This window comes from Hypomesus nipponensis, chromosome 2 (genome assembly GCF_054491055.1).
Source record: "Hypomesus nipponensis isolate SF chromosome 2, ASM5449105v1, whole genome shotgun sequence".
NCBI lineage: Eukaryota > Metazoa > Chordata > Actinopteri > Osmeriformes > Osmeridae > Hypomesus > Hypomesus nipponensis.
The window spans coordinates 3,424,309-3,436,134 of NC_140362.1; the positions used below are offsets into that span (position 1 = coordinate 3,424,309).

General features: G+C 46.3%; 1 protein-coding gene across 1 annotated transcript; it reads left to right on the forward strand.

Moving 5' to 3' along the window:
- The first annotated feature begins 280 nt into the window (after nt 1–280).
- Nucleotides 281–5,033, forward strand: paqr7b (progestin and adipoQ receptor family member VII, b). Its single transcript, XM_084702323.1, has 2 exons — nt 281–463; nt 1,613–5,033. The coding sequence occupies exon 2, from the start codon at nt 1,619–1,621 to the stop codon at nt 2,675–2,677; it is 1,059 nt and encodes a 352-aa protein (XP_084558449.1). The 5' UTR covers nt 281–463; nt 1,613–1,618; the 3' UTR covers nt 2,678–5,033.
- Nucleotides 5,034–11,826: the final 6,793 nt, after the last annotated feature.

Here is an 11,826-nt window from a genome sequence, read left to right on the forward strand (position 1 = left end):
GCTACCTCCACCTTCATGTTCATGCGAGAATGTTCGTTTGGTAATGTAAGAATGATATACCACCTGCTTAACCTGCCTTCTAGACTACATAGTTACACTGTTTCGAGAAAGCATTAGGAATTTACGTGGGAGTGGATTCCTTACCGTGTAGGCGATTGTATTTCTCAGTTGACCGAGATCATGCAATACTATTGGTCAATTTCTTATGCGAGGGCAGCGCAACGGTACCAAAACTAACTGCTGATTGGTTAAGTAATACGTTTGTCAAACTGCTCGTGAATCCTTCGTCGCCGGGTCAAAGCCGACAGGCGCGCCTCCCGCATGAGAGTAGGCTACACTGTACAATTTCACATTTGTATTTCATCAGACAATGCTTATATTTCGTAGATATATAGTTTGGAATCTTTAAAAAAATATACAAAGAGGTTTTCTTTGGGTGCTGGTACATATTTTAAATCTACAGGTAGGTGCATCTCAAATTATAATCTATTTGCGTGAACATTTGGTATCCTAGACTACGCGCTAAATAGGGGTACTGTACTATGCATGCCAAGACTGCAGTCGGCACATTATGGAATTGTCGTTTCTTCTGTCAAATGACATGTCTCTTTCTCATATGGAATTTAAATAGAATGAGAGGACTTTTCATCATGCTCGCATTTCTTTACACCATGTCTCCGTTTCGAAACCATGTGTCGGCTTCATCTGATGATCACATTTTTTCATTGCTAAAATCGTACTGCTTTCTCATGGCTTATTTTTAGAATACCAAACTCATTAACTCATGGTGATGGGACGGATATCGATTCAGTAGACAGCCAAGCCTGACTATTCGTAGGCTAATAGTTATGCTATCTACCTACCATTCTAAAATATAGGCTATGGATCGTACAAATACACTGTAGGCTACAGTCTAGAATATTCGACGTTCATTTTTTTCCGCTTATGAATATTTTATTTAACAGCGAGCAAAGACGGTAGAAACTGGAGGGTGTGGACGGCTGGTATGTGGAGGCCGGGTGGAGTGATTTTACGTAATGTCCCCATTCATCGCTATCTTCACGTTTCTGGTTATGGAAGCATCTCAATTCGTTGATGTTGATTTGGTGACTCCTCTTCATACCATTGTCAACGAATTCCTGGTTTAAAATAATGTCGCTGATCTTGGTTTTCAGGATCCGGTAATGCCAAGTTGAGACAATTGTGCTAGTCTCCTATAGACTCGAACCCCTTGAAGCCTACTGCATTAGAAGCTAATACAGAACTGTCATTCATTATTCATGCTTTTGTGGAGCCCTGATTGTTTTGGTTTTGCTGACCACTCTCATTCAACCTATTCACATTATTAACATTACAGTATGATTACTGTGCCTGTAGAATCAGGTTACTCAGTAGCAAATACCAGTCCATTTCATAATCATTTACTTTTCAATTGAATCAAAGCTTTATAAAGCAAAATGGGGTGCGCTAATGCATATGGATTAGATGATAAATCCACACAGACTACTACAAATGGCAGTTCAAGGCCAGATAGTCATTGACTGTCAGGGCTCATTCTATCTCTCTCTCTGTCTCTCTCTCTCCCCTTTCCACCCCCCCCCCCTCCGCCCAGATTACCATGGCGACAGTGGTGATGGAGCAGATCGGACGACTGTACTTCAACGCGCAGCAGCTGCGTCAGATCCCTCGGCTGCTGGAGTCGGCCTTCCCCACGCTGCCGTGCACCGTCAAGGCGTCCGACGTTCCCTGGGTGTTCCGCGAGCAGCACATCCTCGGCGGCTACCGCCAGCCGGACCACAGCTGGCGGTACTACTTTCTCACCCTCTTCCAGAGGCACAACGAGGCCCTCAACGTGTGGACGCACCTCCTGGCGGCCCTCGTCATCCTCGCCAAGTGCCGGGAGATCTCCGAGACGGTGGACTTCCTCCGGGACCCCCACGCCCAGCCCCTGTTCATCGTCCTGCTCTCTGCCTTCACCTACCTGTCGTGCAGCGCCCTCGCTCACCTGCTCTCCGCCAAGTCCGAGCTCTCCCACTACACCTTCTACTTCCTGGACTACGTGGGCGTGGCCACCTACCAATACGGAAGCGCCCTGGTGCACTTCTACTACGTCATCGAGGAGGAGTGGCACGGCCGGGTGCGAGGCGTCTTCCTGCCCGCCTCCGCCTTCCTGGCCTGGCTGTCTTGTTTCGGCTGCTGCTACGGGAAGTACGCCAGTCCGGGGCTGCCCAAGTTCGCCCACAAGCTCTTCCAGGTTGTGCCCTCGGGCCTGGCCTACTGCCTGGACATCAGCCCCGTGCTCCATCGCATCCACAGCTGCTACCAGAAGGGCTGCTCCGACCCGGCCGTGACCTACCACCGCTACCAGGTTCTCTTCTTCCTGATCAGCGCCTACTTCTTCGCCTGCCCGCACCCCGAGCGCTGGCTCCAGGGCAGGTGCGATTTCTTCGGCCAGGGCCACCAGATCTTCCACGTGTTCCTGGTGCTGTGCACCCTGGTTCAGATCGAGGCGGTGCGCATCGACTACTTTGAGCGCCGGCCCTTGTACGAGAGTCTCCACGGCGACCTGGCCCACGACGCGGTGGCGCTGTTCATCTTTACGGCGTGCTGCTGCGCCCTCACCGCTTTCTACGTGCGCAAGCGCGTCCGCGCCACCCTCGCAGAGAAGGTGGAGTAGGAGCGAAGGACAGGCGAAATTCAAGCATGGCTCGGATCGGTTTTACAACAAGATTCCTTACCAAAAGAACCCAGTCGTTTGTGTCGTTCAAAGATATCAGTGTATGATAACAGTGACTATCTTTAACTTCTACTTTTTTTTTTCGTTGTACGTGTGGCTTGCCAAACTACATTTACCTGGCAACTTACGGAGCGTGTTTTGACTGAACAGTGTCGGTATTTGTACAGCACTGATTGTCACCCTCCAAAAAATGTTTTTTGCACTTCAGAGAGGAAGTTTAGTGATGGTCCCAGAATTCTCTTCGGTTAATCTGTCTTCTGTATTTCCACCCTTCACTGTGAAATCACACATCGTCACTCATCACTGACTCATTCTGGTCAGTTACCCAGAACTGGAAGGACTTAGTGACATCACCAAGCATGCCATTAACTCTTAATGTATGCAGAAAGAACCGACAGAACCACCAATCAGGCTGTGAGGACTATTACCACTATTTGATTTTGAAGGCAATTAGATTCCGCTATTAAATTGTTGTGCCAGAATTTTACCAGTTTATTTTGAAGTTCCGTGATGATCCAGCTCTGGTAAACTTCTCTGTAAATCGATTGGCTCTTTCCCCCGCAGCTGTCAAACTGTAGTGTAGCGTTACCCTTCATGATTCCCTCGGGCTCCAACTCTTGTCTTCTGGCCTCAAAGCTGTAACGTTGTCAGTTTGATCGAGGCCCGCGGCCAGGGCATCCTGTCAAACATCAGCCCCGAGCTGGGGAAACAAAGCACCCAATTTGCAAACCAAACCTCTGACCTCTTATCTGAAACACTCCTTTTGACAGGCGATAGATAGACAGAATGAGGCTGGCACTCGGAATTCGGCCGGTAGGGGCAAAGACAGATAGGATTTGTTGTCCAGGATTTACTATGATGTCTCTTAGTTTTTTTGTTGTCGATAACGTTTCTTTTGTACTCAAAGGGCTGGAACTCTTAGCTTTTGCCTTTCACACCCCATGATGTCAATGCCTTTGGGTATGAGGTTAAGTCACTGATTGTTCATGGACTTGACTTCATGCACCGAACAGGCTGTCTGAATATGGTGATATGACCTGTTCGTTCGTAAGTCTGTGTATGTGCGTGTGTGTGTTTGGGAATGAATGTGCCTTGAAGCATGTTTTGGTTAGTTTTGATGTTGGTGTGTTTCAAAGTGTGCACTGTTTGAATACCTGGCCTTGCATTTCTCTTGGATTTCGTCACTGTCGTCCTCCCCAGATGCCCTCCCCTTGGAACCCACTCTAGGTTGAAGTTGGAACGTTGTGTTTACGGCGGAACACTCAAATATGAATAGGTCTGCCAACATTGCCATCAAAATGTGCATCAGCGCCAATTGTTACATTGTGGCCATGAAAAGGTCCATGTAGATCAGCGAAACCAGATGCACCAGATCTGTTGTGGTCTTAGATGCCCGCCAGTGCATACCAGGCTGTGAGGCCCTCACGGCGGTGGAAACTGGTTTGGCTCTTCTCAACTTTGTACACCAACTCTGGGAGGTTTGGGAGGTCATCAGATCATGGTCACTCTTTTTTTTGTCCTAGGTTAGATGACACCTTTTGTTGTGAAATGACAGGCACAGCTGGCTGACGATGTCACTCAAAGAGACGCGAAGGACAGGGTCACCCACGCGTGCTCATTGGCCGGCGCCGATTGAATGAGGAAGGCACCAATAAGATTTGCACACTACCGTATGTATATGATTCGGTCATGTTGTTTGTCAGCACTGACTGCTGAAGATGGATAGCGTTGGACTGATGATGTCGTACTGTGTGAGAAGCACGTTCAGAAAAAGGGTGTAGCCTTTATGGTTACTTTATGGTTAACTGGGTAACACGCTTAACATCAAATTGCTCTTTTTCATGTCTAGTAACGCTGTAATTTATCACAATTATTGATTAAAATAACTTAAAGACGTTACACTGTCAAATGGATCAGTACTACAGCAGTAATGACACACAATGTATTTAAAATTGGCCATAAACTTATTTCTAACTCAGTGTATCAATACAATTCCAACACGGCCTTAATTACAGCCTCATGACACTAAGTAAGAACAACCGTACAATGCACTGTACTCTGAGCTTCATGTGAAACTTACAGCTGGTAACAAAACTGGATTTCCCTGTCTTGCACGGACCCTACTGTCATATTAGACTGGTTTCCAAACGATAACAAGACTCACTTCTTGTGTATTCTGAAGCAGATTCTGGTGAGAAGAAACGGAATGTCTTGCCTGTTAAACATGCCTGTAACGTGTGATAATGACTGTATTCATATTCTGTGATGTTTAAGTAAATACGTGAGTGTTAACTTATTCTCTGGTGTTTGAGTCATTTGTACAAGAGTACATTTGTGGAAATGCAACCCTTGTTGCAAGGGTTGGTTATTGTATAGGGGTAAATCATTTTACTGCACATCAAGAGGGCACAGATTCAAATGTGCCTTGCGTTGGATCAAGAGGTCAGCTGAATGAGTATAAAAATTGAATCATTTAAGTATATAAAAAATATATAATTTCTTCAAAGAAGATGGAGGGACGACTCCTCTCTGTGGGTCGAGGGTAAAAGGAAAGAGGAGGTGAGATACACCCATTACTGTCCTGAGTCAGATAGGCTAGTGGCAGTTGGAATTAGTTGGAATGTGCCAAGCAAAAAAAGAGGCACGTGCAGAACTAACAAAAACCAAAGCCATGTGGTCACTACCCACTAAACAAACAGATAGCACTGGGTCCCAGCCTGGTTCTGTGTGTTTTGGCAGATGATTGATTGTTCAGGTGACTGATAGCCCTACTGGAATGATGCATGTGTGTGTCACTGATAGGGTCAGGACTGAGTTATATTCAGGCACAGGACCTGTACAAAATGAACTCCCTCGGTCCTTTGTCTTTTTTCACCGCCACTAGATGTCAACATAGTCAAATAAACTCAGCCACCAGAACAGCCCACGGGAAAATCAATCCATGAATTGTTAACATTCTAACTGATCCCCTTTTTGTTGTTGTTGCTGTAATACTGTTTCTCATAATTGGTGGTATTAGGGTCTGTATGTTAGTGTTATTTCTCAGATTCCCTGCACTTTGCCTCATGTGTGCTTTCATCCAACAGGGGGCAGGCAAGACCTACCTTCCTCCAAGCAGGAAAAGTCATTTTCAGGAGGCCTTTTATGATCCTCAGCTAGTACTTGGAGAATATTCAATGAACTATCCTCCAGCACTCACACTAACCAATGGACAATTTGTTATGAGTAGTTGATAGTAATTAATAATACCATAGTTAATTCATGTCTGTCGACTTTCAATTAGGTGCTTCAAATCGAGACGTGACCTCATTATTTTGAGTATGACTTAACTCTCCGCATCTCTCCAAAGAACATCACTGGAATGGGGCATCTGTGGGTGGAGTTTAGCGGAGGTGCGGCTCATGGCAGCATGGGGCACAAACCCTCATTCCTCGTCACTATCGTCTGACATTTGAGGGAGACCGAGCAGCTTCTGCAGACTCACTGCTGGGTGTTGTGTTTCCGAAGTTGGTCTGGCTGCATTCAATGAGGATGAGAAAACCAAGACACACTGCAATGGCGTTCATGCTTGCCTCCTGCGTCCGTTCACCGTGGGTCCATGGGAGATCCAGTCTCGTCACTTATACGGCTGTAAATAATCCATTGAATTACTAATCTTCGAAGGTTTATGGCGTTTGTGTTGACTGTATGTAAGAATCTTGTACAGCCAAACAGTTCTAACACAGCCAGACCATGTATTATTTACTCCTCTTGAAAGGTGTACGCTGATAAACCCTCCCCCAGGAATCTGCTTAATAGGAACCGATTAAGAGTTGTTATTCTTCTGAAGGTTCCCCCCCCCTCAGACATTCCAATGGGAGCACTATTGTGACACTCTCTCTGTTCCCCTCAAACCCCTGGGGAGGGATATGTGCACCGATCTGGAAAGGTGTTTGTGTTTGCATCTTTCAAAAAGCGTAAGCAATACTTTATGTTTGTGTTTGTGCATATGCAGCCTTTTTCTCTTTCTCTTTAATATCTCTTTTTCTGTCCCTCCCTCCATCCCTCCCTCCCTCCCTCCCTCCCTCCCTCCCTCCCTCCCTCCCTCCCTCCCTCCCTCCCTCCCTCCCTCCCTCCCTCCCTCCCTCCCTCCCTCCCTCCCTCCCTCCCTCCCTCCCTCCCTCCCTCCCTCCCTCCCTCCCCTCCCTCCCTCCCTCCCGCCCTCCCTCCCTCCCTCCCTCCCTCTCAATCTATTTCTCTCTTTCTCACACAACGCATACTGTATCCACCCTGACAAAGTGAAAATCCATACCGTCGTGTAAGTTACAAACGCCAATGAAGCGAGGCATTATCTCCATGAGGGATGGAGAAGAATCATTGAAAGTTAAAGCGTAAATTGGCTTCTGTCGTATATATACCTTGGCTGAGATGAATTTGTCGTGGTATATTACATGCTTAGAGGGCCCTAAATCAAAAGAAGGAGATGGGCATAAGCACCTCACTGGCTGCTTCCTGTCCTCTAACTCTCAATTCGCTACCACGTCTCCATTAAATCATCAAATCACTGGTCTTGAAATACTCCTCTTCCTCGACTGCTATCACCCCCTCCCCCTGCCCTCTGCCCCCACCACCTAACTCCTCTTCTCTCTACCATTCGTCTCTGGCCAAACAAAGCCCCCCCCTTTCTCTCTCTCTCTCTCTCTCTCTCTCTCTCTCTCTCTCTCTCTCTCTCTCTCTCTCTCTCTCTCTCTCTCTCTCTCTCTCTCTCTCTCTCTCTCTCTCTCTCTCTCTCTCTCTCTCTCTCTCTCTCTCTCTCTCTCTCTCTCTCTCTCTCTCTCTCTCTCTCTCTCTCTCTCTCTCTCCGGTGTCTCTTAAATGTTCCATTTGCTCCGTCAGACAATGATTTGTATCAAGGTTGCCGAGGTGATATCAGTCGGACTCCCGTTTCCTATCATGCGCCATAATTAAAGATTGGACTTGCTTGAAGGACCGGCTTTGTTCGCAGTTATTAAATGTCCCCCTCCTCTCACCACGCGCCAGGCCGGCGTCTCGCCCTCCATCCCCCACCGTCACGTTTCCACTTCCATGGCAGGATAGTGGCTGCTGTTGTGCATGTGCTATTCTTGCATTTTCATCCATTTTCTCCCCTTGTTATCTCACAGAGAAAAGCGTTCCACAAAATCCTTGTGTTCTGACGATTGTCATCTACCAAGGAACGAGTCTGATCAAAGGCCTCATCAGATAGTGTTAATTGGAAGGGGAATAGAGTGATTTGTTCAATACCTGTCTTTGTAGCACTGAAACCCACTTATGATTAAAGACAATGGCACAGATAACAATCTGTGATCCTGTCTTAATACCTACAGTTGGGAAAAACGATCATCATTCATCTCCACAAGTATCTGATCTTTCAGCCTGATTGGGAGTCAGAATCAGGAACAACAGCTGGTGGTTATACAACAACCCCCCCTCCCCCAGCTGCTTCTCACCCAGTGAATCATCACAGATATTTACTGCCGTAATGATTGGCCAGATAACACATAATGCATTAAATGACTTAAAGGAGAGCTGTGTTGAGCTTCACACACAGGTAAGCAAAGGGCAACGGTCGGACAGCGAGAAAGTGGCTTTCTTTGTAAATGTCTGAATGAAAGGTCACACATTCCTCAACTGAAAAGAACAGCATGGCTTACCTAAAAGGGGCATTTGTGAAGTAACGACCCAAAGCAATGTTGGCGAGGTTAATTAAACATGAAATTACAAAAGGCCAAGTAAAGGCCTGTTGTAATACCCAAAAGGGTATTGTTCTGGCTCCTTCCATGTGTCAGTCTCAAGGCTGTAAAAGTCCTTATTCCTCTCAGATAAGTGAAAGATTTTGTATATTCTTTTGTCAGTCAAGCTTAAGCAGAAAGTATGTCATACTGACATCTTTCCCACTCTCTTTTTACCATATCTTTCGGGATATAGACAGTGTGATTACAATCCAAGGGGGGCAAGTTGTTCGAATGGTGAAAAGACACATTTAGCAACCAACAAAGAACTATTGTTGTAGAGAACAGACAGCTTTATATCCAGCCTACGAGAAACACAGTTCTCGCACCGCTCACCCGCCGTCTCTGCTATTGTTAGCCATGGAGAAACAGAGGAGAGAAGGAGAGGATGAAAGGAGGAGAGGACTAGGGGAGGAGAGGCGAAGAGAATGAGAGACGAATGGGTGACAAGGATGGAGAACGCCCCCCCAGTCTGCCATCCCATCGTCTGTGCATCTGATGGCCACGCTTGGCTGCATGATGTGTGTTACTAAGCCAAACATGCAGCCCTGACAACAACCAGAACAATAATCTCCATCCTCTGTTGTAATCGGCTAGATCTCCAGAATGGGGCTAAGACCAAGGTCTTCCTTTCTGGATCTGGACGGCACTCAGCACATTCCAAAACCGCACGAAAAGGTTCCGACAGACCAAGTGGTGATCAGGCCATGAAATATAAATGCAACAATCCTGTGTACCTCGACCTCATCTTCCTAGCCACTGAGACGCCAGCTGTTTTGCTAATCAGCTGCCTGCTTGGCTAAGTGACCCTATTCATCATGAGGTGCTGGAAAGCGGGCCTCCGCCGGTCTGAGGTGAGTGGGAAGCACGTCCAACCCTATCTGGAGCCGGCCCTCCTGCCAGAACCCAAACCTGCTCAAGGATAATGAATTCCCTCTGTCCGCCCTCTAACCCCGCGCTCACCGCTGCGTGCCTGGTCGCTGAGGAACCGTACCATACGCCCAGATAACATCAAAAGCCGCAAACTCTCTCTCTCTCACCGAAACTTCTGCCTCGCTGCGTGTAAAAAAAGCTGTGTGTTCTTTTCCAGAAGCTGTTTGTTGGTTGTTTGTGCGTTATAGCTCGCATGCTCAAAGCAGAGGCCTGATAAAGCATTCGGTCTGTGGGCGTGTTTGAGCCGTCTCAGCTGCAGTCTCCTCTATGAATTAAGATGTGAAGGTCAGCAAGTCATATTCCGGTTGCAGGTTTCCCAACATGATGACAAATCCGGTATCCTTGACCTGGGCCTCAAACCTGCTCTCCCAGATCAGTTTAAGATAGACTTTTCCAGTTTCCTCTGGCTCACTCTGGCCATGGCCTTTTACTTGACCTTTACGATACACGGTTTGAATTGATTTCTCGCTCCGAGATTCACGGCGTAATAACTTTACCGCATCCACGTCCTTGCAGTGTATCTTTCTCCTCAATTACCCAGAATGCCAGTCATGAATTACGTTCAGCTGTGCAGACCCCGATCCTCTTGTCGTCTCCGTCTGTCCGTGTGCCGAGGTCTCGTCTGGTGAACCAGACACTCGCTCGCAAACTATCTTTTGTTTAGTGTGAGAAGCCGTTGCCGACCTAAACACTCAATGTGTATTGGTATACAGGTTTTTCAATATAATTCAGATACCGTGGCTCAGAGACTAAATGATCCTGTTCCCCCTCCTATCTTTTCCCTCATCTTTCCATCTTTCTGTTTACAAGCCATTTAATTAGCCAGCCGTGTCGAGGGCGTAGATCCAATCCAACTGAACTGCTTTAATGGCGCACTAAAGCGTTTAGAAGACTACTTCATCCTAGAACCGGAATCAATGTCAAATCATCTTTTACCCGTAATACTGCACACTTCTGAATCTAGATTGTGCATGTATTGGTTCATTTCCTTCTCCATTTTCTTATCCGTTCATTTACGTTGTCATTTATCTCTCTTTATAATCTATTTTTTGCATTCCATGCAATTCCATTTGTATTCCAGTTTTTAGTGCTTATTTTGGACAATTAAGTGCTATAATAAAGTGTGATTTCTTCAAACAATGTAGGCATACATTTCTAGTTCAGAATTGAAGTTTTCATTTGTGGATGAATTACACTGAATTCACTGACAGCTGTGTTGGGTTTTATATAGGTAAGTTGCACCTGCAGAATATTCACGTTGTGTGAAGCAAGACTTGTTAACTCCCCTTCATGCTCTCAAATAGAATAAATACTTTATAGCTTTCAACATCACGCATGCTCGTTACACACACACACACACACACACACACACACACACACACTGTGTTCCTGTTTTTCAGGGAAGAGAGGAGAGCTTAGCGTTTATAAGGAGAGAGGGAAGATAGAAAAGAAGAAAAGCTGTGCCCCCTCTCACTCACACACACACACACACACACACACACACAAACACACACACACACACACACCCGTGCCTATCTCTTTGAAACAATACATATAAGGCACTGGGTGTATCTTGACAACATCTAAATGGAACCGTCTGAGGGAAAACAAGGAATGGATGGAGGCCATTGCCGAGGAGTCTGGGAGCCTGGTGAGGCGACGCAGGCTGATGGATGGAGCCATGGCTTGATGTGGCTGGCGTGCTATCTAAATCACACAGGGGAGCAGGAATAGCTTGGATTACAATCGCAGGACTGTCAAACTCTCTCTCTCTTCTTCTGATTTCGGGGTTAATTTCATCTCCCTCGCTGTGAACCGATAACAGCTGTCAAACTTGGCTAAGGGCCAAGGGGCCAGGAATAGTTTTTAGGACAAGGCTGGAAGACTTTTTGTGTTTTGCGTTTGTTGTTATGCAATGTCATGATTGGACATAACACTGTGTAAACAGTGGGTGAAAACCGGACTTTTCCATTGACAGACGTCCATAAACATAGCCCATAGACTATATTTTCGTGTAGTGAATATTGTCCTGCTATACTGTATGTTAAAACCGGTTGTTCTTTAAAAACACCCTTCAAGGGCGTACACATGAGATACTTTGAAGCACTTTCCATCCCTAGGAGAAGCCCTGAGTTTGCAGCGGAGCACGAGGGCTCACAGATGTCATTTTATGCTAAACTTGAGGTGTTCTAATGGCTTGCAAACCCTCCACATTACCATCAGTCCGCCACTTGCACCCGACTTGAACTAAAGAGAAGATAAAGGTTGGATTTAGAATTTGTTCCATCAAGCACCGGGTTTTTCTCTCATCGAGGTAGAGTAGACATTCCATTTGATGAAAGATTAATAACATGCTCACTTGAGAGAGAATGGCCATTAACAAATGGCAGTCCTTTGCATTGGCGT

What these genes read in the sequence shown, in the direction of transcription:
- paqr7b (XM_084702323.1), top strand. Translation starts at nt 1,619, where the DNA reads ATGGCGACAGTGGTGATGGAGCAGATCGGACGACTGTACTTCAACGCG.